The sequence below is a fragment of the Mustela putorius genome, unplaced genomic scaffold, assembly GCF_011764305.1.
Source record: "Mustela putorius furo isolate JIRA1106 unplaced genomic scaffold, ASM1176430v1.1 tig00000450_pilon_pilon_pilon, whole genome shotgun sequence".
NCBI classification, from domain to species: Eukaryota; Metazoa; Chordata; class Mammalia; order Carnivora; family Mustelidae; genus Mustela; species Mustela putorius.
Window position 1 is genome coordinate 7,496,430 of NW_025421385.1, and position 27,602 is coordinate 7,524,031.

The following is a 27,602-nucleotide window of genomic DNA, read 5'->3' on the forward strand; positions in this document are numbered from 1 at the left end:
TCTGTGGGTTCAATGGCTGTAGAACACAGGTGGGAGGGATTTCCGGTGCATACCTTTTCCTACTTTCCAAATTTTGGACCATGGGAACCTATTCAAAAATTAAACTTAAGAAAGTCTAATGAAGAGAAACATAGGACACACTGCCCACAATTTCTTTATGCGGTATGCTTAGATGTTTTTACTCATTTTAATTGTATTCCAGTTCTGGCTTGCTGGGACCATGAACTGAACTGAATTTTATCCATTCTACACAATGTTCCCATTTAACACACTCGGCACCCATGCAGATGGCGCTGCAAAGAATAGCTGTGGCCCAAGGTTTTTCCTAGAACTTGGAGCTCAACATTACAAAAGGCCTTTGAGCTCAGCCAGAGGTCACACATTGGTGACCCACAAGACAGCAGGGCCTCAAGGGCTTTGCTTGACACACATGGTATTTTTAAAGTGGGAAATTCCACATAAGCTGGATTTCCAGGATCTATTAAAGAAAAAAATTCCAGGGATTTGGTAACCCAGAGCAGGCATTTCCTCTTACTGGTAGTTTGCAGGAGCTGAGGGTTGGCTGGAGGCTTGGAAGGTCATGCCTGTTGGAGGAGGCCCAGAGCTACATTCCCTGCTATCTCGTGCCTAGCACATTTATTATTTCTGCCTGGTGCATGCAGACATTTGAGCTTGAGATCCTTGATCTAGACCAACTGTCCCCCAGCCCCCCAAATCTCTATCTCAGTGAACCTTCCCATGCACATGAGCCTCCCTTTGGACACAGACTATACCGCATTTACTGTTGTATCCCTAGGATTCGGCACAGACCAGGTGCTTCCCATAGAGCTGTGGACTAAATGCTGAGCTCCTTCCACAGCATCTCTAATCGTGGACTCTCCAGGCTTGTGCAGCAGCTCCAAGCTGGGAAGGCAGTAATGTGTTGTGAGGAGGAGCCTGTTAGGCCAGGTCCTGACATTTCCCATCATGTGGCCTTAACTCTTCCAAGCCTTGATTTCTTCATCTGTAAATGGGGACAACAGTTTCTACTCATTGGATTTTTGTAATGAGATACATGCATGGAAAGTGCCTGGCTCTTTGGAAATGTCCAATAGCCATCCTATTATTCATGGAAGTTTCCATAGCTGCTTTGTGAAACAGGTGACTTTGTCCCTAGATGACTGAGTGGAAATCAAATTTTAAAACATATTCTGAATGGTTTTGAGATAGGGAAGCATGGCTCTGTGAGAGACACAGACATGTCTACTTGTAAGAGGTTTCCCATCAGGCTGGTTCATCTGGTTTGGGAGATGTCACCAAGATTATTCCTGCTGTTGGTTTATATGCCTTCTCTTGGTGTGATCTACAGATACTTTTATGTGTAGATCTTCTCTGTGATCTACAGATACTTTTATGAAGATTCGTGCCGCTGTTGTTATGACTGCTGCTGTTGCTGCTATTGTTGTTGCTGTTGCTGCTGCTATTGTTGCTGTTGCTGTTGTTACTATTGCCGCTACTACTGCTGCTGTTGTTCCTTTTGTTGCTGCTGTCATTGCTGTTGTTCCTGTTATTACTATTATTGATGCCACTGTTCCTATTGTCGTTGTTCTTATTACTATTGTTGCTAATACGGTTGTTGCTATTGTTGCTGCTGTTGTTATTGTTACTGTTGCTGCTGCTGTACTTACTGCTGCTATTCCTGTTGTTGCTGTGGTTACTATGGTTGTTGCTGCCATTGTTTCTATTGCTGCTGCTATTGTTGCTGTTGTTGCTGCTATTGTTGTTATGACTGCTGCTGTTGTTACTGTTACTATGACTGCTGATCCTGCTGTTGTTGCTTTTGTTGCTGTTGTTACTATGACTGCTGTTGTTGCTATTGTTATTATGGCTGCTGTTGCTGCTGTTGTTGTTACTGTTGCTGCTGCTGCTGTTGCTGTTGTTGCTGCTGCTGTTGCTATTGTTGCTGCTGCTGCTGGTGTTGTTGCTGCTGGTGTTGCTATGGTTACTATTATTTCTGCCATGGTTCCTATTATTACTATTACTGCTGCCATTATTCCTGTCGTTGTTATTGTTGTTACTATCATTACTGTTGCTCCTGTTGTTGCTGTTGTTCCTGTTGTTACTATTATTGCTGCTGTTGTTGCTCTGTTGACTGTTGTTACTATTATTATTGCTCCTGGTGTTGTTCCTGCTGTTGTTGTTCCTATTATTCCGGTTGTTGCTGTTGTTACTATCATTGCTGTTTTTCCTGTTGTTACTATTATTGCTGCTATTGTTGCTTTGTTATTACTATTATTGATGCCATCATTCCTGTTTTTATTGTTCTTGTTACTATTGTTGCTGCTATGGTTGTTGCTACGGTTACTATTGTTGTTGCTGCTGCTGCTCCTGTTGTTGCTGTGGTTATTAGTACTATTGTTACTCTTGTTTTTCCTATTGTTATGGTTACTATTGTTGCTGCTGTTGTTGCCATTGTTACTATTGCTGCTGCTATTGTCACTGTTGTTACTATTGTTACTGCTGCTGCTCCTGTTTCTGGCATTATTTCTGTTGTTGCTGGTCTTCCTGTTGTAATTATTGTTTCTGCTGTTGCTCCTGCTGCTTTTGTTGTTACTGTTGTTGACATAGAGACCCTGGGAGCAGCACCAACTTCCTTGGGCCCCTAAATCTGGAGCCTGAGAGAACCCCAGCATAGCCTGGGGATTTGGGTGGGCTGCTGCTATACTCCCTGTCTCAGACTGGCCCAGAAGCTGAGACAGGACTAAGCACCACCAGGTGGGGAAAATTTTGTGAGGAGCTGGGGAACATGGGAGCAGACCCACTCCAGATTTTAAAACTATTATCAGGCAGAGCATGTCCAAAGGGCATGACAGGGAACAGCAGGATGAAGAAAGCAGCATTTCTATAATGAGTATCTGCAACTTCCTGGTATTCATAAAGATAAGATGATTGAGAAAATTTGCAATTTGATTTTTCACTTGCCCAACTGTTGGAAAGTAAATAAGCAATGGTAAGAATAATTTCTAAAATTGTATTTGCAAAGACTGATGACAACAGTGTCTAGATTTTGCAATCATCATTTTTAACTGATATAAGATTAAATGTAGTCATTATCTGCCTCCTTTATTACATAGAAAAGTGACCACTTTAAGTAAGGAACATAGGCCAGTCCTATTTCCAGAAGATCATTTTTGGAACTGTTCCATCACATAAATTACTCACCAAGCTCTGTCTATTTTCTTTTTAGGAATCACCTCTCAGAACACTGCAATACTGTGCCTAGACAAAGTTTACATCCATTTGTTGTTCCATTTATTTCTTACCTCTTTATTTTGGTTTTTAGCCTCCTCACAATTTCTTTATCCCCTCTCCATGTTTTTTTTTTTATTACTGCAGACCAAGAAATAATAAAGAAAAGATGATTTATCTCCAAGTCAAGAAACTAGACATTCCTTTAAACTAAGAAGAGAGACCACTCTTGCCATGGCCTTGCTATGATGATACAAGTCCAGAACAGCTGTTTCTCCAAGCACCACAGAGCCAATGGAACTCAACCTCACTCCCCTTTGAACCCTACTAACTTAGGTCTATAGTCAAATAGAGTTTGTTGTCCTACTGTATTAAAATCTTCCCATAGGACCAGATCCTACCAAACCCTACCAGCTCACTCCCAGCATTCCCAGGACAGTGCTATTGGGGTGCTAGGAATTGTTTTCATCTTTGTATTTCTTTATTTTATTCCTTTCTCCACAATGGTATCAAACCAAAACACATAGGGGTATTGTGGGCCAGGAAAACAAAATAGAAAAGATCTGAAAAACAATTAAGTGGAAACATAAAGACCTTGTTTTCTTAAACCTATAATACAGTTAAACAATATCAAGTTGTCTGGAACATCAGGAACTTTAAATTGGCCTTTCAGTGTCATGTGTGAAAATTTTTAAAATACATTCATTATTATCTGGGTTATACTTTAAAGGAACCTAAAGTGAAAGAATCAGAAATGCAACCTGAGTAATCACTAAATCTCCTCTATTTAGATGGAATCAGTACAAATGTGTGCTTTTTACAAAATATCTTGAGAAGACTTTGACAAAGAGCAGCATTGAAGTTGGCTTATTAAACCAACACAGTAATGTTTCACTCCGATAAAAATTGCTCTAAATTTGTGGTTTAAAAAATTATATTAATATTTTACCAAGATAATATAGTAAATAAAAGCTTTTAGAAGCTAAATATTTCAAAGCCTATAATTAAAAACGGAAGTTCCTTACTCCATTCTTCTTCTATCAATGCCTCTGGAATAATTTTCAACTATTTTAGCTGTATTTTTTCCCCCTTGTCATTTATCTTTATATAGCTGAATAACTAGCTTTAAATTGACAGTGTTTGCCTTCTTAGGTTTAAATATTACATTACCTATTGATCTTTTTATATAAAATATAAAAGCTTAGCTTTCTTCAGCTTTCTCCTCATCCCAACACACAACTTCTCTCTTCTCTTCAAACTCTGTGTTATCACGTTTTTATTCAATCAAAAGTTGACATTCACATTGTTATGGCTGTGTCACTATTTTTAACAGCTGAGCCACATCATATATAATGATCACCTCTACTCTTTCACAGCATTTTATTTCTCTTGGGCCTTGGTTTTTATTGCTTGTTTTCTATATATGCACCATCACTTTCCCCCCAATTCTCTGATAAAACAATAGATCTCTCAGTGCATTCAAACACATCTCTTTCTTCCAGGGAGCCCTCCCACTTTCTAAACACACTTGGAGCCTGCAGCCCTTCTGGTCCAGTGTAGCCTGGCTGACATTAAGGTCTACTGCCCAGCTGTTGTCCTGGGCTCTCCATTCCCCACCTTCCTGAGCAATCCCGGTGCCTCTTTCTTGGGTGGGATTCCCTGTGTCATAGGTCAGAAGTCTTCCTCATTCTTGGTCTTCTCCCTCATTTTGAGGAATCACATCTCCCAGTATTGTCTTGAGAAAGAGCACATACTTGTCCTAAATTCTCTTCTGTAACACTAGGTGTTACAACTACACATTCCTGGCCCTTTGCCACCTGGCTTCTTATAAGGCTCTACCAATGGGTAGCATTGGCCAGATAGGAAGATAGGAGCAAGAGAGGTCTTTCTTCCATATCATGAAGGTGTCTTGGGCAGCTGCAGTAACAGCTGCTGGCCACCTGAACCAAAGGAATGTGGGTTCCTGGTCACAGCTCGATGGTAGTGGGGCAGTTTTGACAGCAGTAGCAGCAGGAACATCATTGCCTCATTGACTTCAAGGCAAGAATATGGACGGGACTGGAAGAGATTATGCTGAGTGAAATAAGTCAAGCAGAGAGAGTCAATTATCATATGGTCTCACTTATTTGTGGAGCATAACAAATAGCATGGAGGACAAGGGGTGTTAGAGAGGAGAAGGGAGTTGGGGTAAATTGGAAGGGGAGGTGAATCATGAGAGACTATGGACTCTGAAAAACAGCCTGAGGGGTTTGAAGTGGCGGGGGTGTGGGAGGTTGGGGTACCAGGTGGTGGATATTATAGAGGGCACAGATTGCATGGAGCACTGGGTGTGGTGAAAAAATAATGAATACTGTTTTTCTGAAAATAAATAAATTTTTTTAAAAAAGATTTAAAAAAAACAAAAAACAAAAAAAGAACAGGGTCTCAGGCTTCAGCCAGGAACAATTGCTGTTTCCCGGTCTTATGTATACACCTTCTTCTCTCTCTAGCATAGCTTTCTCTCTTTTGCTGAACAATTTTGTAAGTGAGTTCCTGTATCAAATTGTCTCTCTCTGAAATACCTACAGTGGTTTCTGTTTTGTTGATTCAGCACAAATTAATGTTCTTTTTGGGACCACACCAAGGAAATAGATATCCAAATAAGAAAATCTGTAGTTTGTTAAATGATGTGATTGGGATTGAACACATTGGTGCCGTAATCGCCAGGGAAAAGTGAGATACTGACAGTATCTATCTACGACATTCAGTCACAAAACAGTTACTTAAATTTAAGCTGTGACTACCCGAAATGAAGAACCTATTTAAAGCAAGACTTTGGGAGGCCAAGGGTCTGCTGGATTTCATCACCACACTGGAGTCTGTTGCCACAGAATTTCTGGGATAGAGCCAATTGCTTCTGACTCCAATGGAGAAATTTTAAAACAGAACATAAAAACTTTAGTCTTTCAAGTGTCAAGTTGAGGCATTGCCAGAGAAATTGGGAGGTCCTTATGACGGCCTTTCGAGACCTTGAGTTTTGTAGAGGCAAGGCTGATACCACTGAAAAGCAGTCTCAAAATTTAAACTTATGTGTTAAGAATTATATCTCAGATTAAATTCAGAGCCTAGACATGCCTCTGAAATGTGAATTGCAGAATGGATGGGAAGGAGTGGACTCCTGAGCAATGAAATGGAAGCTGTAAGTGGACACAAATGAATCAAAATCTTGAGCCCCCAAGTCCCCTGAACCTCCTTGGCCAAAAGAAGCAGTGCTTCTCTTCCTTTCTGTAAAACAAAACCACTTTCCCTTGTTTGAAGAGTTTTAATGACCTCATCTTATACAGTGACCTTGAGGGGATGACAAGACACCTTTAGCCCACCCACCATATTGTGCCCAAATATGCCTAGAGTAGATTCCAGCATGTCTCAAGAGGAGAAATAAGAAGTCTGGGGAAGAGATACCTTACACACAAAAAGAATTTCAAGATTTTGTAACATCGGCAGAAATCTGGGGAAAAATTTAAGAATGAATTGTAGTGATACCAAGCCCAGGAGGATGAAATAATGTTGAATCAGGTCCAGTTTGTCAAGATGGGTGCTCTAATCTAAGATTCCAGGTTTAATGTACCAGGTGAAACACCTGGCATTAGTTCCAGTAGTTTTCAGGCCAGAAACATTAGAAAATATATAAAGGAATATTTCCATAATTTGAAATAAGAAGGACTTCTTGGGCAAGAATAAGATCTAAGAGACGTAAAGTAAAAGACTGACCTATGTGACTATGCAAAACAAAACTAAACTAAATGATGCTGGCTGTGTAACTCACACATATCACATGAACACACACACACACACACACACACACACACATCCCAAAAGCAAATTCAATAGTCGAGTGACAGATTTGAAGAAATAATTACTATATATATAAAAAATTTCCAAAAGGTTAATATCCAACAGAAATAAAGAGCTACTAAAATCAATAAGAAAAAGACAGTAAGAGAAAAAATAATTGTTTAAGAGTACAAATAGTTATTTACAGATGTAACATAAAAAGGTTAATTAAGTTATCAAGAAAAAATGTGGAACCTTGTTGTTAACCAGGGAAATACAAATAACAACAAAATATTCTGCACTCAGATGAATCAATAAAATTAATATAAATTAATAAAGTCCATATTGAGGGTGGATGTGGGTGTGAAGACACTTATACATGATTGATACCGTCTTTAAGAAGGCACTTTGGTAGCATCCATAATATCAGAAATGTATGCCTTTGAGAAACACAAGTGTGCACACAGAAGCATCTCAGAGAAAGTTGTTCCGTCATTTCCTGATGACAGCCAAAATTGGAAATAACCAGTTTTTAAATATGAGGAATGCTCAAATAAACTATGGTATATCTACTCATCATTTAAAAAGGACTGAAAACAATTTATATCTACTCTATGGAAAGACCCCCCACAATGAAGAACATTTGGAATAATAATACAGAAATAATGAACTAGGAAGAGGAAGTCCCAGACTGCACAGTGCATAAGGAGAGATTTTTTTTTTTAAGAATTTATTTATTTGTCAGATACACAGCATAAAGCAGGGAAAGTGGCAGGCAGAGGGAGAAGCAGGCTCCATGCTGAGCAAGGAGTCCAATGTGAGACTTGATACCAGAACCCTGGGATCATGACCTGAGCCTAAGGCAGATGCTTAACAAACTGAGCCACCCAGGCATCCCAAGGAAAGGCTTATTTCTGTTAGATATAAATTCTTACATTTTTATGTTTTCTTATGCATGTTCATGACATATGTTCATGCCATTTTTAAAAATAAATTATTAACTCTGGAAAACACTTTGACACTTTCTTAAAAAGTTAAATATGCAATTACCCTTTGATCCAGCAATTGCACACCCGGCCATTTATCCTAGAGGTAGGCATGTATGTCTATACAAAATCTTATACACAATTTTTCATGGCAGCTTTACGTATAATAGCCAAAATCTGGAAATAACCAAAACATTCCTCAATGAGTGAATGGTTAAACAAACCGTGGTATATTCATACTGAGGAATACGATTCAGTAAGAAAAAGGAACAAATTAATGATACACAACTTGAGTGGATCTCAGGGGTATTATGTAGAGTGATAAAAGCCAATCTCACAAGGTCATTCATGAAAGGAAAAATATCTACAGAGATGGAAAATGATTACAACAGTGGTTACGTAAGTCTACACATGTTATAAAATGTCAGAGAGCTATACTCACATATTGTACCAACATTAATTTCTTGGTCTCAATAGTATACTGTAACTATGTAAGATGTAACCACTGGGAGAACTAGGTGAAAAGGACACAGGACTTCTCTACGATCTGTACAACTTTTTGTGACTCTAGAGCTATTTCAAAATAAAGTTTCAAAAACAGATCATGAAAATTACAGTATTTTTTAAAAATTAAATGCCATGGGGGCTTATAAGAGACCATTTCTTTAGAGCAATGTTTCTTAAAGTTCTTGATTAAAATGCTTTTGAAATCTGAAGAAAGTTATGATTCCTCTGTACAGAAAAATACATACCCAAAATCTGCATACAGTCTCCCAGATTTTCCTGATCTCTCATTCAGTTCAGAATGCTTGTTATAGATACTAGGTTCAGCAAACTACAGTCCATAGGCCAAATCCAGACTGCTGCTTGTTCTCTCAGTAAAGTTTTATTGATATACAGCCCAGTCCATTCATTCTAGACTGTCTACAGCTGTTTCATAATCAGAGCAACAGAGTGAATAGCTTCATATTCTCTGGCCCACAAATCTTAAAATATTGACTACCCAGCCCCTCATGGAGAAAATTTGGTGACCTCTGGGTAGAACTCCACCTCTAGAAGCCAGAAGGAGTATTGGAATAAAAAAATAATAAGAGCACAGAGAAGGCGATACTCTTAATATTCTAGACTCTGAGTTTCTCTTTCTGTGTGCCTGGAATTAAACGTCATTTTCTGTAAGCAGGCAAGCAGGCAAGGAGATAGAAAGGTAGTGATTTGGAAGGAAAAACTGCTCACATTTATGGAGAACCTTTGTGTGTGGGCTGTGCTCAGCCCTCTGGGGGCATGGCCTTCTGTGTCGATTTCTCCCGACAGCACTGAGATGAGCTGGGCTGCCACCTCTAGGACCAGGGACCTCTGGATGTGCTCAGGGCATGGTGATGCCAAAAGGCCCCCACACAAGAAAAAAAAGGGGTTGGCCATGCAGACTCTGAGAGGTGACTTGCAAGTGGAGGGCTGGCAGACCCCTCTCTCCATATTATTCAAGATACGCTTAGTAGAATCTCCATTACCTAATGCCCACTTAGTAAAAAGAAATTTTATTTAATTTAGCCTAAAACAAAAAGAATATATTTATATTTCTTTAATGAATGGTGTTTCTTTAAAAGTAGGTCTCCTGGGGCACCTGGGTGGCTCAGTGGGTTAAGCGTCTGCCTTCAGCTCAGGTCATGATCTCAGGGTCCTGGGATCGAGTCCCGCATTGGGCTCTCTGCTCGGCAGGGAGCCTGCTTCCTCCTCTCTCTCTCTCTCTCTCTGCGTGCCTCTCTGCCTTCTTGTGATCTCTCTCTCTCTGTCAAATAAATAAATAAATTTTTTAAAATAAATTAATATATAAATAAAAGTAGGTCTCCTGATGGGAGTTCCCCATGCTCTTCTTGCATAAACCACACTTATAACACATTGTTTATAATTTGGCATTCTGCCTTCTTTAAAGCAGAGCCAGCACTCAGAACACTTTGAAACAATCTGAATCCAAAGTCCAGGATTTTTTTTTTTTGAACTTTAAACAAAGTTCACATTTTATTTAAGTTGAAATAAACTATACAAAATTGATTTTCTTCACCAAAAATAACAGCAATATTTTTTGTATTATTCCTAGATAAACCACAAAACACTTCTCTTTGTAGGTTTTCCAGGCTTTGTTTATAAATCAAGACAAGGCAGTAGATCTAGTCATGGAAAAAGACAGAGGAAAATAGATCAGTTGTCGGTATGCATGGCCTCTGATCCTGCCTTGACCATGAACAGAGGTGTTCAACGTACACCTGCTGAGTATGGTTCAACATACATTCCAACAAGGAATGTAAACTGCAACAACCATCTGATAAGGACCAAATCTCTTGCAATCCTTGCTGGGCAAGCTCATGTGTTTTTCTTTTTCTCTCTGTCTGGTAACTCCCTTAATGTCCATTACAGATTTTTAGCACACTAACACTCCTACTGTTCAAAGGTCACTTGTGGGTTTCTTGTAACATTTTATAAAATGTATTCCTTCCTCCCATACCTCTTCAAAATCTTTGTCTTCTAAGAACTGATATCTCAGTACCCAACAACTGGCTCCAATGATGTTAAATGTTAGGTCTAAAATGCAAAGTCCAGGGTTTTTACTATACTTTTTCTTTTACATTTGACTCGCTCACATTTAGACATTTTTAGTGACTCATTTTTATTGAATATCAGGAAAACATTGACTTACTTTAATCAAATTACAATAAAAATATAATTCATTTTTTACACTCCTGTTTTATCAGGTTACATAATGTCATCAAATTAGGCATTTATTATAGCAAGTTCAGTGAGAAAAAACAGAGGTAGGAACAAATGTAACTGGCTCTTGATCAGCCTATAACTCAGCTGGTAGATGCAGATGGGTGAATATTCCAGAATGTTGCCCCCTAGCCAGAGCTGAGGGTTCGTCAGGTGGTTTTACAGAGAGAAATGTATCAGTCAGGGTACTGCAGAGGAACAGAACCAATAGGATGTATGCATGTAGGATAAACCAGTACAATTTTGTATGTTTGTATCTATACATAAAAGGAAATATGGGCTCACATCATTACAGAGTCTGAGAAGTCTCACGATCTATTTGCCAACAAGAGGCCCAGAAAAGCCAGTGCCATTCATTCAGTCCAAGCCTGCAGGTCTGAGAACCAGAGGAACTGATGGTGCCCTTCCCCGGGCAACATGTCTGAGCTCCTGCAGGCAGGAAGAGAGGATGGCATGAAGGAAAGGAGGAATGCTCTCTTCCTCCACATTTTGTTCTCTTCAGGCCTTTGACAGATTGGGTGATGTTCACCCATGCTGAGGAGGGGACAGTCTATGGAGTTCACTGATTCACATGCTAATGTCACCCAGAAAGACCCTTGCAGACACACTCAGAAATAATGTTTAATTTGGGGATCCCAAGGCCCGGTCAATCTGACCCACAAAATTAACCACCATCATGGAGGCAAAATCCTGTGAGCCAGCTAAGTAGAGAGGCCAGTTTCCAGCTTCTCCTGAGCCCAAGTGCTAATATTTTAAGTAAAACATAGAATTACCTTTATTTTTCTCACACAAGTCTCAATGAGTAAGACAATGTGTCCAAGAGCTACCCTGAGCAAATGCCAAGAATAAAACACTTCTCTTTTCTTTGGTAAATCTTAGCATCTATAACAAGAACGCTGAAACTGTGAGCCTGAGTGACCCCTTTAAATTCTGGAATCAAAAGTGACTGGGCAAAGACCTCTTTGTGGCAACAACTCTACTTGACATCATCAGACAAATGGATCTGAGGCTCACATCCACATTTAGACATCTCTAGCAACAATTTCTTCAAGACAGGAAGGTGTGGAGCAAGATACCGATGTATGAAAATCAGTGTATGATACGACTGTATGATTTCATACCATTCCTGCCAAGCCTAGAACACAACAAACCCTACATCATGAACGCTCTTCCTCAAGTGCAGAGCACAGGAGGATTGCCTTCTATCAAGACTAGTCCTGGCAAAACGGAGACTAAACCTTCAGGTTCCCCTGTCCTTGGGCTGCCTCTCTTCCCCTCTCCCCTACCTTCTGACTAAGCAGTCTCCTCTCCTGGCCCCCCATCTGGAGACCTGCACTCTGTGACCCAGAATCTTAGGATTCTGCTACTGAATGATGTGTGGGGGCAGAGGACAACAGTCCTGGAAACCAACCCGGCTGAGCTCTGGGAAGCCCTCCATCCCTGTGCCCGGGCTTTCAATCATGTAAGTGCTCGGGTACCCCGAGGCTCCTAGACAGCCCTGGCTCCCACCACCAGGCACCAGCTAGGACTCCCACATCAACGGCCGTAACCCAGAACTCTGCCGGCTCCACACATCGCCACTTACCCGTCCAAAGGTCTTCTCGTAGACAGCCATTCTTACCGAGATTTTTCTGTCCGTACTGAAATGATATTATCTTAGATCTTGAAAAAAGAAGAATTCTGAAAAAGCCCATATTCATATCCTGCATGCGCACATTTCCCAAGCCATCTCTCATCCCCCGGAAAACTTGGGGAATGTCATCATTAGTGACTACATCTGTGTCAGCCAGAACTACTAGGGTCAAGGACACCAGGAAGAGTAAAGCCCAGCCCCTGAGCCACTGGAGCTCACAGAATAACAGTGGCCACAGTTGGATCATATCAAGCTACCGTGTAGGTGCTACATCACTAGACTGGGGTGTGCGTGCGGTTTCTCCCACACCGCTAGCCAAAGAGCAGAGTGGGCTGGACCTTCTTCACTCCGTAAATACTGGCTACAGACTAATGATGTCAGTCAGCATCACGCGAGGCATCAGGACAAGGTGAACAAGACGGATGTGGGTTTTGCTGTCACAGGCTTGGACGAAGCAATGACAGCACAGTGTGGAAAGCTAGCCTGGGAACAGACAGGAAGGAAGCCGCTGGTCTCACAGTCACTGGGTCCTGCTTGCTGAGTGGGGACAATTTTCCCTGGGGAGTTGGTACCCAGCTCTAATTCTAAAAATCTGCAGGCTTTGCCATACAGAGGAGGGAGAGTGTTCTCTGTGGAGACAGTGGCAGGTTTGGGAGGTGCTGTGTGGTTGAGGTACTGCATATGCAGGAGGGGGAAAGCTAGGGGGGGCATCAGGTGCATGGCCTTGACCCTTGCCATTGTGGTCTTGAAGAGAACTGTGAATGGCGGGACAGGCCGCAGGAGGTCAGGAGCAGCCCAGGCTGACCCTCAGTGGGCCATGAGAAGGGGGTGGATGAGAAGGGGACTTAGGGAGAGAAACAACAGAGAGACTGATCCCATGTGGAGCCTGAAGGTAGGGGATGAACTTAATGAAGGTGAGTAGAGCAAGCAGAATTATCCTGTAACAATCTAAAAGAAAACAAACCAGAAACTCATCAAACCCTCAGCAGCTGGATTTCACATGAGAGCAGATATCAAGGGGCAATTCTAGAGGTCCTGAGACCATCAGTGTCTTTGAGAGTGATATGGTAGTTTTTATACACAAAATAACCCTAACTCATAGAAACAGCTTCAAGTACATTAAAAGTACTTTCAGGAAGAAAAATAAAAGACATGTCTGAAACAGTTTCACTCAAAATGGTTAAGAGAAATAGTGTGGTGATTGAAAGCAAGAGTAATTTTTAATTTTCTACTTCATAATTTTGGCATTTCCTCAATTATCTTGAATGCATGTATTTTTTAAAAATATATTTGTTAAGGGGAGCTTGGGTGGCTCAGTTGGTTAAACGTCCAACCCTTGATTTCAGCTCAGGTGTGAGACTGAGCCCCACGTCACGCTCCCTGCTCAGTGGGGAAACTGCTTGAGATTCTCTCTGCCTCTCTCTCTCTCTCCTCCGTCCCTCCCCACCCACTCACACACTCTCTCTCAAATAAATAATTATATATATATCATATATATGTATATATATTTGTTAGGCAAAATTTGATGCATACAAAAGCACAGATGTGGTATATGAGTCATCTGTAAAGCCTTCCTTCCTTCCTTCCTTTATTACTCCCTGGTTTACCTCCATCATACCAAAGGCAACAACTATTCCAGGTTTGGGGTGTGTGTGTATGTGTGTGTGTATGAAAGAGAGAGAGAGAGAGAAGAGAGAGATTTTTCTTGTTTTGAAGTATAATTGACATGCAATGTCTGGTTAGTTTCAGGTGTACATCACAATGTTTCAACATTTTTTATACATTATGAAATGGTCTCCACAATAAGTCTCATTATTACCATTTATAACTACACAAAGTTAAAGTTATTACAGTATCATTGACTATATTTCTTATGCCGTAGGGTATATCCCCTTGATTTATTTATTTTATAACTGAATGTTTGAACCTCTTAATCCCCTTCAGTGAGTTCATCCACCCTGACCACTCCCCACTCTAGTAACCAATATTTTGTTTTCTGTATCTGAATCTGTTTCTTTTTTGTTTTGTTTGGTCATTTGTTTTGTTTTTTAGATTCTACAGGTAACTGTAAGTACAGTATTTGTCTTTTTCTGTCTGACTGATTTCCCTTAGCGTAATACCCTCTATGTTGTCACAAATAACAAGATTTATTCTTTTTATGGCTGAGTAATATTTCCCTGTGTGTGTGTGTGTGTGTGTGTGTGTGCACATGTGCGTGTGTGTATGTGAACCACAACTTGTATATTCACTCATCTATCAATAGACACAGGTTGCCTCTGTGCCATGGCGGTTGTAAACACTGCTACAAGGAACAGAGCAGGTGCACAGATCTCTTTAAATTGGTGTTTTTGTTTTCTTCAGATAAATATCTAGAAGTGGAATTGCTGGAAAGCCTGGTAGTTCTCCTTTTAACTTTTAAAGGAAACCTCCACTCTGTCCTCCACAGAGACCTCACCAATTTACACTCCGACCAACAGTGTGTGAGGGCTCCCTTTTGTCCACAACTATTCCAGATTTTGTCTATCTCATTTCCTTATTTTTATATTCTCTCTCTCTCTCACACACACACACACACACACACACACACACAAATATATAAGTGTGCACCTCTACTTTGTTTTCATTTCCATTTTTTTATTTATATGTCTCCTTTTATGTACACCTAATAGGAATGCAACACCACATTTGTTATTAGAACTGTATTCCATATGACCCACTTAGATTAAGGATGAACATGTTGCTAGGAAAAGAAGATGAGCATTTTGGTTTGGGTCTGCCTGGTCTACTTTTTTTTTTTTTTAAGGGATTTGGTAAGAAATTTTCTCCCTCCAGAATTTTTTTCTCTCTTTTTTTTTAAATTTATTTTCAGCGTAACAGTATTCATTGTTTTTGCACCACACCCAGTGCTCCATGCAATCCATGCCCTCTCCAATACCCACCACCTGGTTCCCCCAACCTCCCATCCCCGCCCCTTCAAAACCCTCAGGTTGTTTTTCAGAGTCCATAGTCTCTCATGGTTCACCTCCCCTCATTTCCATTTTATATTTAATTATTTTCTGCTTTTCTGCTTATCTCCATTTTTCTTATGTAAGTTTATTCTATGGTTCCTTTTCTAACTCTCTAGTCCAAACAGTCCGAAGTGGAAGTCTTCCTGTTCAGTACTTACTTATGCTCAGAAAAACAGAACACATTGCAAAAGAAAAAGATTTCATTTTGAGTTCAAAATCTCTATCGCTTATAAAATTTACCTTTCCGTTATAATTCGTCATGTGGAGTTTTAAATTCCTAAAGCACTATTTCTCGAGTTATATACTTTGTCTGTACTTATACCTGTGAATCTTTCTTGACCATATTTGATCCTGTAATAATGGCAATTAGCTACCATTCCATTTTTTTTGAGGAAAATGTACTTTCCTAACCAGGATAAAATATGATTTAGCTACTAATTGAGCCAGGTGGTAGCCAAGGGAAGACCTTACCAGTTCCTGTTCTATAAAAACAAACTGTAGTAACTTAATGTTAGTCTGGAAACAGAAACACATGGGGGTCCTCAAGTTTCTTTGGTCATTGAAGTTTCAAGCTCTTTTGACATGCTAGGAAACAATGCTAATTCATTTGACCCAATAATCCTTAGAAGTTTGAAAGCAGTCAGATTAAATGGACTATTTGTTTTTATTCATTCAGACCGGATGATGACAATAAAAATCTGGTAATAATTACATGAAAATGTTACTTTGAATAACATCTGATTTTTTGGCATGCTTTTGAAAAACAAAGCTTAGAGTATTTAGAATAGAAGGGAACTATCACTTGGACATGTTGCAACCTAACCGCATCAGCAAGATTAAATGAGGGGGTAAGAATGTTTCTCCCTAACCTCAGAGACTATTATAAAAGCAAGCATTAGTCAACAAAGTTTTAAATGGCCTGCTTTGATAAACTAAACCAATAAATATTGTGACATCTGACTGTGGGGTGAAAGCCACAATAAGATAAACTCCCTTAAATACTTGATACATTGCAGGGCTTCTCTGTGGGGGGAGAGTAAACTGTCATGACAGTGGGATCTGATGAAGTAGCTACAAGAATAAAGTGAAAGAAATACACAGGGAGAAACATCATTTCTGCCTAACTTAGAGACCTTTGGTGAACCCCAGACGTCATAAGTACTCTCTAGGGATGAATCTAAATTAACACAACCTACCTTTGGCTATCATGAAATCCAAGATTTGAGCCTTTTCTCTCCTTGGAGAGGGATAATGTAAACAAAACATCTGGAAAGACATCAATAGTCATTTGCTGTTTATTTAGGTCCGGGGAAGCGTAGAAGAAATACAGCAAAGCCAGTGCTTAAAAATACCAGAACCTAGGAGAGATGCACATTACGGATTATGGCAGTACCAAAGTGGCTAAATGGAATTTGCCCTGAATAATTTTAACAGCCTGTGGTGTGAGGACTGCTACTTTCAATGCAGTCTCCAGGAATTTTTGAAAAAACATCTGTCAATCACGATGCACAAGAAAAAAAGTATTAAAATCTTCAGGGTGAAACAATCATAGACATTTTGCTGGCATTCACCATCGTGTTTATTTGACTCACACTTCTTAAGTGTCTGCTGTGTGCAAGTTCTGTCCTGGGCATGGAGATTCCACACGGAACAGGAGATGCTATTCTTAGGTCACGGAGTTCATGTTGTAGCAAAAGAAACAACATTCAGCAACTGAATTGTCACCCAACACACTCACCTAGCCAGGTATCTTGACCAGAGAAGTGGTCAAGGCAGCCCAGAGGGAGGCACAAGGATCACAGAGAGGTCTGACCTCATCTGGGAGCCAGAGAGACTTCCGCTGAGATCAAGGGTGAGTGCGAAATACCCAGACAGGAGTCAAACACGTGCAAGGCCACCTAACTCCTTCCCTCACGTGGGTCACTTGGGACTGTTCTGCCCTACATGGAGAAAAGTCACGTCCACATGGTGTATTTACTGGACACGTTTTCTTAAATTGCGGTAAAATACACAAAATGCTTACCATTTTCACCATTTCTAAGTTCAGAGGCATGGAGTACATTCCCACTGCTATTTAACCACCGCCATCCGTCTCCTGAATTCTTTCCAGCTTGCCAAATGGAAACTCAAACTAAATGTGAACTCCGCGTTCTCCGTGCCCCCACTGCCTGGCGCCCCCCCTTCTTTCTTCTCTTTGTCTCTGTAAATTTGACAACCCCAGCCACCTCATGTGTGTGTGCACGGAGTGTCTTTTTGTGACTGGCTTATTTTACTTAGCATTATGTCCTCAAGGTCCATCCATGTTGTCACAAATGTCATCATTTCCTTTCCTTTTTAAGGCTGAATTTTATTCCATTATATGAATATATCATGTTTTGTGTATTCATTCATCCATCAGTAGACTCTTGAGTTGTTTCCTCTTTTGACTAAACAATATCCAACCAAATATTGTTTGTGAATAATGCTGCCATGAAAGTGAGTGTGCAAATATCTCTTCAAGACACTGCTTTCAATTCTCTGGGATATTTACCCAGAAGTGGAATTACAGGATCCTATGGTAATTCTGTGTTTAATCTTTGGAGGACCCACGGTTTTCCACAGTAGCTGTGGAAATACTTCAAATTTGAAATACTTCAAATTGTCCTTTAGAATGTGTTACAAATTAATCCCACCAACACACTACCAGAGTACAGCTTTTCCATATCCGTGTCACATGGACCTCTCCCTTCTCCTTCTCACACACACGTGTGCATTGCCCACACAGACAGCTTTGCAAAGCCGACCAGCAAAAGAGGATACCTCATGGCTGTCTTACCCACATTTCTGTCAGTAGTGAGGGTAAATGTGTTTTCTTGTTTATTGGCAATTTTCTTTTTATTATGGAATGACTGTTTTTGTCTTTCACCCATTTTCCTTTTGGGATAGTCCACTTTTCCATACTAATAATAAAAGCCTACTTTAAAAAAAAAATTCCTTTTCATGACCTCATCTGCTAGAAACTTGCAGAGAACATGAACTGGAGGTTTTTTTTAAAGTTTTTTCCTTTGGGGTAGGGGACCTTTTCTAAAAGGAAATATTTGCTATGTTATTTCAAGATTGTCACTTTATCTTGAATTCCTGCATCTCTTAAATGTTAGGCTATGTTTTCTCTGCTCATTTCTTTTTCCCAGGTGCGTTACATTATTCCCGCCAGAATTAGTAGATGAGATCGTTTCCTGGAATGTGTTTCTTGATGATTCATGAAGATTCTGCACAAGGCCCATGGGCTAATACATGAAAAGGTTATCATCACAGTCACCTGTAACACACACACACACACATACACACACACACACACAGAATGTGCGGGTCACTCTTCAAAGTTTTTGGATATGGACAAGTGGATTTATTCTTTTAATTTTTAAATTCAATTAATTAGCATATAATGTATTATTGGTTTCACAGGTAGAAGTCAGTGATTTATCAGCCTTATATAATACCCAGTGCTTATTACAACATGCGCCCTCCTTAGTGCTCATCACCCAGTTATCCCATCCACCCACCCCACCCCTCCAGCAACCCTCAGTTTGTTTCTTATGGTTAAAGTCTCGTATGGCTTGTCTCCCTCTCTGATTTTGTCTCATTTTATTTTTTCCACTCTTCCCCTATCATCCTCTGTTTTTATCTTAAATTCCAAATAGGAGTGAGATCATGTGATAATTGTATTTCTCTGATTGACACATTTTGAGTAACATAATACTCTCTAGTTCTATCTGCATCGTTGCAAATAGCAAATTTCATTTTCTTTGATGGCAAGTAGTAGTCCATTGTGTATATATATATATATATATATATATATATATATATATATACCACATCTTCTTTATCCATTCATCTTTCCATGGACATTTCAGCTCTTTCCATAGTTTAGCTATTGTGGGTATTGGACTGTAGGTGATACTTTGAATCACTGCATTTGTATCTCTGGGGTAAATACTCACTAGAGCAATTGCTGGGTCTTAGCATAGTTCTTTTTTCAACTTTTTGAGGAACCTCCATGCTGTTTTCCAGAGTGGTTGCACCAGCCTGGAGTCCCACCAACAGTGTAGGAGGGTTCCCCTTTCTCTGCATCCTGCCAACATCTGTCATTTTCTGACTTGTTAATTTTAGCTGTTCTGACTGGTGTGGTATCTCATTGTGGTTTTGATTTGTATTTCCCTGATGCCATGTAATGTTCAGCACTTTTTCATGTGTCTGTTAGCCATTTGGATGTCTTTGGAGAAATGTCTGTTCATGTCTTCTGCCCATTTCTTGATTGGATTATTTGTTCTTGGGTGTTGAGTTTGATAAGTTCTTTGTAGATTTTGGATACTAGCCCTTTATCTGATAAGACACTTGCAAATATCTTCTCCCATTCTGTCAGTTGTCTTTTGGTTTTGTTGACTGTTTCCTTTGCTGTGCAAAACATTTTATCTTAATGAAGTCCCAATAGTTCATTTTAGCCTTTGTTTCCTTTGTCTTTGGAGACATGTCTAGCAAGAAGTTGCTGTGGCCACAGTCACAGAGGTTGCTGCCTATGCTCTTCTCTAGGATTTTGATGGATTCCTGTCTCATATTTAGGTCTTTCATCCATTTTTAGTCTATTTTTGTGTGTGGTATAATGAAATGGTCCAGCTTCATTCTTTTGCATGTGGCTCTCCAATTTTCCCCAACACCATTTGTTGAAGAGACAGTCTTCTTTTCTATTGGATAGTCTTTCCTGCTTTGTCCAAGATTAGTTGACCAATAGAGTTGAGGGTTCATTTTTAGGTTCTCTATTCTGTTCCCTTGACCTATGTGTCTGATTTTGTATCATTACTATACTGTCTTGATGATTATAGCTTTGTAATATAGTTTGAAGTCCAGAATTATGATGCCACTAATTTTGGTTTTCCTTTTCAATATTACTTTGGCTATTCGGGGTCTTTTCTGGTTCCATACAAATTTTAGGATTATTTGTTCCACTCTGAAAAAAGTTGATGATATTTTGATAGGGATTACATTGAATATACAGATTGCTTTAGGTAGTGTAGACCTTTTAATAATATTTGTTTTTCTAATCCATGAGCATGGAATCTTTGTCCATTTCTTTGTGTCTTCCTCTAATTTCTTTCATGAGTATTTAATGAGTAGTTTTCTGAGTACAGATCCTTTGTATCTTTTGGTTAAGTTTATTCCTATCTCATGGCTTTGGATGCAATTGCAAATGGAATGGATTCCTTAAATTCTCTTTCTTCTGTGTCATTGTTGGTGCATAGAAATGCAACAAATTTCTGTGTGTTGATTTTATAACCTGCCACTTTACTGAATTCTTATATGAGTTCCAGAAATTTTGGAGTAGAATCTTTTGGTTTTTCCACATAGAATATCATTTCATCTACAAAATGTGAGAATTCTTATTTTCTGATTCAGATGCCTTTTATTTCTTTCTGTTGTCTGATTTTTGAGACAAGGACTTCTAGTACTATGTTGAACAGCAGTGGTGATAGTGGACATCCCTGCCATGTTCCTGACCTTAGGAGAAAAGCTCTCAGTTTTTCCCCCATTAAGAATATTTGCTGTGGGTTTTTTGTGTTTGGCTTTTATGATATTCAGGTATGTTCCCTCTATCCTTACACTGTGAAGAGTTTTAATCAAGAAAGGATACTGTACTTTGCTTAATGCTTTTTCTGCATATATTGAGAGAATCATATGGTCCTCTCTTTTACTTATGTAGACTATCACATTGATTGATTTGAAGATGTTGAACTACTCTTGCAGCCTAGGAATAAATCCCAGTTGGTTGTGGTGAGTAATTCTTTTAATGTATTTTTGGATCCTATTGGCTAGTAGTTTGGTGAAAATTTTTGCATCCATATTCATCAGGGATATTGGTCTGTAATTCTCCATTTTGGTTGAGACTTTGGTTTGGGGATCAAGGTAATACTGGCCTCATAGAAATAGTTTGAAAGTTTTCCTTCCATTTATAACTTTTGAAGCAGTTTTCAGAAGAGTAGGTATTCATTCTTCAAATGTTTGATAGAATTCCCCTGGGAAGTCATCCTGCCTGTACTTGGGTTTGTTGGGAGGTTTTTGATTACTGCTTCAGTTTCCTTGCAGCTTATGGGCCTGTGCAAATTTTTTGTTTCTTCCTGGTTCAGTTTTGGTAACTTATACTCTCTATAAATGCATCCATTTTTTTTTCTAAATTGCCTAATTTGTTGGCATATAGTTGCTACTAATATGTTCTTATAATTGTTTGTATTTCCTTGGTGTTGGTTGTGATCTCTCCTCTTTCATTCATGATTTTATTTATTTGGGCCCTTTCTCTTTTCTTTTTGATAAGTCTGGCCAAGGATTTATCAATCTTATTAATCCTTTCAAAAGACCAGCTCCCTGTTTTATTGTTCTGTTCTATTGCTCTTTTGGTTTCTATTTCATTTATTTCTGCTCTAATATTTATTAATCTCTTCTCCTTCTGGGTTTAGGCTTTATTTGCTGTTCTTTCTCCAGCTCCTTTAGGTTGTGTATTGGAGAGCTTTCTTGTTTCTTGAGAAAGTCTTGGTATTGCTATATACTTCCCTCTTAGGATCACCTTTTCTGCATCCCAAAGGTTTTGAACAGTTGTGTTTCATTTTCATTTGTTTCTATGAATTTTTTAAATGCTTCTTTAATTTCTGGGTTGACCCATTCATTTTTTAGTAAGATGCTCTTTAGCCTCCATGAACTGAGTTCTTTCCAAGTTTCCTCTTGTGATTGAGTTCCAGTTTCAAAGCATTGTGGTCCAAAGATATGCAGGGAATTATCCCAGTCTTTTGGTACTGGTTGAGACCTGATTTGTGACCCAGTATGTGATCTATTCTAGAGCATGTTCCATGTGCACTTGAGAAGAAGGTGTATTCTGTTGCTTTAGGGTGGAATGTTCTGAATATGTCTTTTAAGTCCATCTGGTCTAGTGTGTCATTCAAAGCCTTTGTTTCCTTGTTGATCTTCTGTTTAGGTGATCTGTCCATTGCAGTGAGGGGGATGTAAAAGTCCCCTATTATTAGTCTATTATTATCAATGTGTTTCTTTACTTTGTTGTTAATTGGCTTAAATAAGTAGCTGCTCCCATTTTAGAGGAATAAATATTTATAATTATCAGGTTTCTTGTTGGATAGACACTTTAACTATGAAATAGTGTCTTTTCTTGTCTCTTATTACAGGCTTTGGTTTAAAATCTAATTTGTCTGATATAAGGATTGCCACCCCAACTTTCTTTTAATGTCCATTAGCATGACAAAAGCTTTTCCTCCCCCTCACTTTAAATCTAGAGGTGTCCTTTGGTCTAAAATGAATCTCTTGCAGACAGCATATCTGAGGGTCTTGCTTTTTTATCCAATCTGATACCCTGTGTCTTTGGATTGGAGCATTTAGACCATTTACATTCAGAATAACTATTGAAATATATAAATTTAGTGCCATTGTATTGCCTGTACAGTCACTGTTTCTGTATATTGTCTCTGCTCCTTTCTTGTCTACATTACTTTGGGCTCTCTCTTTGCTTAAAGGATCCCTTTTAATATTCCTTGTTGGGTTGGTTTGACGATCACAAATTGTTTTAGTTTCTGTTTGTCCTGGAAGCTCTTTATCATTCTCTTGTTTTGAATGACATCCTAGCTGGACAAAGTATTCTTGGCTGCATATTTTTCTCATTTAGCACCCTGAATATATCATGCCAGTCCTCTCTGGCCTGCCAAGTCTCTTTGGATAGGTCTACTGCCAGTCTAATGTTTCTACCCTTATATGTTACAGACCTCTTGTTCCAAGCTTCTTTCAGTATTTTCTCTTTGTCTCTGAGATTTGCAAATTTCACTATTCTATGTTGACTTATTTTTATTGATCTTTGAGTGGGAGTTCTCTGTGCCTCCTAGAGTTGAATGCCTGTTTCCTTCCTCAGATTAGGAAAGTTCTGTGTTATAATTTGCTCCTATATATCTTCTGCTCCTCTCTCTCTTTCCTCTTTTTCTGGGATCCCAATAAGTCTAATATTATTTCACTCTATGGTATCACTTATCTCTGGCATTTTCCCTTTGTGACCCAGTAGCTGTTTATCTTCTTCTCAGCTTCTTTATTCTCCATCGTTTTGTCTTCTATATCACTAATTCTCTCTTCTGTCTCATTTAACCTAGCAGTTAGAGCTTCCATTTTTTATTGCATCTCAGTGGTAGCCTTTTAAATTTTGTCTTGATTAGATTTTAGTTATTTTATTTCCCCAGAAAGGGATTCTCTAGTGTCTTCTATGCTTTTTTCAAGCCCAGCTAGTATCTTTATAATTATTATTCTGAACTTTAGTTCCAACATCTTACTTATATTCATACTGATTAGGTCACTGGCAGTCACTACTGCCAGTACTCTTGCTCTCTTTTTGAGATGAGTTTTTCCACCTTATCTTTCTGTCCAGAGAATAGATGAATAAAAGAACAAAATTCTGAAATGGCAGCAACAACCCCAGAGAAATATACACTAAACAAACAAAAAGAGATCCAAAACTGAAAAAAAAAATTTTTTTTAAAGAGAGAATATAGTCAGACAGGTGATCAGCATAGAACAATGCACTGGATCCTGTGTGTATTTTGGTCTGTTTATTGTAGATCCCAAAATTGTAAAGAAAGAAAAAAAAAAAAATATATATATATATACACATATATATGTATATATATATACAAAAATTAAATTAAATACAACAAAACTATAAAATGTAACTGTAAAACTGAAAATTAAAAAAGATTTTTTTAAAAGAGTTGATAAAATTAGAAATTGGGGGGCGCCTGGGTGGCTCAGTGGGTTAAGGCCTCTGCCTTCAGCTCAGCTCATGGTCCCGGGGTCCTGGGATTGAGCCCCACATTGGCCTCTTTGCTCGGCAGGGAGCCTGCTTCCTCCTCTCTCTGCCTGTCTCTCCTGCCTACCTGGGATGTCTGTCAAATAAATAAATAAAATCTTTTTTTTTAAAAATTAGAAATTGGTTGAAAAAAAAAGAGAAAAAATAAAATTGAAAGACTAAAGAATAGTGGGGGGGGGTGGTGCATGAATTTTATATACTGTTTTCCCCTAGCACTGGAGTTTTGCAGTGAGTTTTGCAGTGTGATCAGTGAACTTGGTCTTGGCTGGATGTTCTTGCGGATCTTCTGGAGGAGGAGCCTATTGGGTTGATTCTCAAATGTTTTTGCCCCAGGCAGAATTGCACCACCTCTGCCAGGGTCCAGGCTAAGTAATCTGTTCTAGGGTCACTCTCTGTGGCTTTCATTCCCTAAAGGCTTTCTGCACAGCTTTAAAGGATGAGAATAAAAATAGCGGCCTCCCATTCTCCTGCCCCACAGCTGAAAGCTCAGGACCCCACTCCTCTGTGAGCCCTTAGAGAAAAGCAGTCAACCATTCCTGTCTCCCTGGTCTCTGGCTGCTGCCCTGAGCTCACCCAGCCTGTGACCGAGCATATCTATCTCTGGCACACGGCCCCATTTGGAGTCTCCAAACCCAGCAGATTACAGCAGCTCCTGTGCCACTCCTCCCAGGGAGGAAGAGGAGTCTTCCCAGTTCTGCCACTTGTTGGGCCCCTGCTTGAAAAGCAGTGATCCTAGTGTACCACGGATCATGGTTTATGGCAACCCTGAGCTGGAGCCCACTCCTCAGCTCACTCCTGCAACTGACTTCCCTGCTGCAATACCTGAGAGCTGTGCTGCACTCAGGCACCCCCAGTCTTTCTGTGACCCTGAGAGACATGAGACAACATTGTCCCAGCTTGGGTCTTACCCCCTGCTTAGCTACCTGAGTGACATCCCTCACCAGAGCAGACTTCTAAAAGTTCTGATTTTGTGCTCCACTGCTCTATCACTCGCTAGTATCTGGCTGACAGAGGTTCCCTCCCCCTGCCATCTATCTTCCCATAAATTACCTCAGATTCACCACCTTGCACAAAGTCATCCCTTTTCTATTTGTAGAGTTGCAGCTATACTTTTCTTACATCTCTGGTTGAATTTGCAAGTGTTCAGAATGAGTTGACAGCTATCTAGATGAATTCCTGGGAGCAGACAAAACTAAGGTCTCCTACTCCTCTGTCGTCTTGACTCAGACTCCAGACAAGTGGGTCTAGCCACTTAGATTTGCTGTAGTTTTCCTTTGCCACATGTTTTGAGACCTGCTACACACTGGATTTGTACCCCCATCTCTGGCCAGACTGTTCTTTGTATCTTTTACTCGTAATGGGATGGTGATGTCCTGGCATCAAAAGTTTGATATTGGGGGGGGCACCTGGGTGGCTCAGTGGGTTAAAGCCTCTGCCTTCAGCTTGGGTCATGATCCCAGGGTCCTGGGATCGAGCCCCACATCGGGGAGCCTGCTTCCCTCTCTCTCTCTGCCTGCTTCTCTGCCTACTTGTGATCTCTGTAAGTCAAATAAATAAATAAAATCTTTAAAAATAAAAAGTTTGATATTGGGGAGGAGTCAAGATGGCAAAGTAGCACGCTGAGATGACATCAGGTAGCAGGAGATCAGCTATATAGCTGATCAAACCATTGCAAACACCTAGGAATCCAAAAGGAGATCAAAGAGAAGAAAAGCAACAATTCTAGAAACAGAAAATCGATCACTTTCTGAAAGGTAGGACCAACAGAGAAGTGTATCCAAAGAGACGGAAAGATAGACTGTGGTGGGAGGGGCCGGCTCCTGGCAAGTGGTGGAACAACAGAGCACAAAATCAAGACTTTTAAAAGTCTGCTCCACCAAGGGACATCGCTCCAGAGGCTAAACTGGGGTGAAGCCCACGCGGGGTCAGCATGATCCCAGGTCCTGCGGGGTCACAGAAGGATCAGGGTGTCTGAGTGTCACAGAGCTCGCAGGTATTAGAGCAGGGAAGCTGGCTACAGAGACAGAGCTCTCAGGTCGGGATTACCTTGAACCAGTCACAGGTTGGGTGAGCTGGGAGCCCGGCCAGAGGCCAGGGAGATGGGAGTGATTGAGCTCTTTTCTCTTTTCTCCACGTTGAGGAGTGGGGACCTAAGCTCTCGGCTCCTCCAGGCTGGAGATTGGGAGGCCACCATTTTCATTCCCATCCTCCAGAACTCTACAGAAAGCATTCAGGGAACAAAAGCTCCCGAAAGTGAACCCGAGCCTGGCCCCTGATAAGGGCAGTGCAATTCCACCTCAGGCGAAGACACGAGAATCACTACAACAGGCCCCTCCTCCAGAAGATCAACAAGAACATCCAGCCAAGACCAAGTTCACTTACCAAGGAGAATAGTGGAATTCCAGAGGAGAAGAAAGCAAAGCATGGAGTTCATGGCTTTCTCCCCATGATTCTTTAGTCTTGCAGTTAATTAATTTTTTTAATTTTATTTTTTTCCTCTGCTAAATTTTTTTTAACTTTTACTCTTTCCTCTTTTAACATTTCTTTAACTAGTTTATCTTAACAATACCTTTCATAAAAAAATAATCTTTTTTGAACCTTCATTATTATAGTCATATTTTATGATTCATTGTATCTAACTTTATTTTTTGTATACACATAGGGTTTTTTCTTCTAAAAAATTTGGGGTACAACTTCTTCTAATATATCAAAGTATACCCTAAATCTAACTCGGGCTTGTTCTAGTCTCCAGCCTGAGCAAATTCTCTCCACTTTCTTTTTCTTTATTCTCCCAATCAACTTACTTTATCAACTCCTTTTTTAGAAATTAAAAAAAATTTTTTTTTCATCTTTATAGGCATATTCCATCCTTCCATTGTGTTTACCCTTATATATGTTTTTCATTCTTTAAAATTTTGGGAGGTAGTTTCTTCTAAGAGACCACAATACTCCCAAAATTAAGTGGGTGACCCTGTTCTAGTCACCAGTCTAATATATATATATATTTTTTCTTTTTTATATTTTTTTCTTTATTTGTTTTCCTTTTTAAACTTTTTTTTCTGAACTTCTTTTTATTCCCTTTCTCCCTCCCATGATTTGGGGTCTCTTCTGATTTGGTTAAAGCACATTTTCCTGGGGTCTTTGCCACCCTTTTAATATTTTATTTGCTCCTTCATATATTCTTATCTGGACAAAATGACGAGGCAGAAAAACTCACCACAAAAAAAAAAAAAAAAAAAAAAAAAAAAAAAAAAAAAAAAAAGAACAAGAGGCAGTACTGAAGGCTAGGGACC

General features: G+C 39.7%; 1 protein-coding gene across 1 annotated transcript in view; it reads left to right on the plus strand.

Annotated features, from left to right (window-relative positions):
• SLC22A2 (solute carrier family 22 member 2) overlaps nt 1-5,350 on the plus strand; it is a 29,374-nt gene extending 24,024 nt beyond the window's left edge. Inside the window, exon 11 of the mRNA XM_004770842.3 lies at nt 3,376-5,350. Coding sequence (XP_004770899.1) covers nt 3,376-3,442 — 67 coding nt within the window. The 3' untranslated portion in view covers nt 3,443-5,350. The remainder of the gene's footprint in view (nt 1-3,375) is intronic.
• The last annotated feature ends 22,252 nt before the right edge of the window (nt 5,351-27,602 follow it).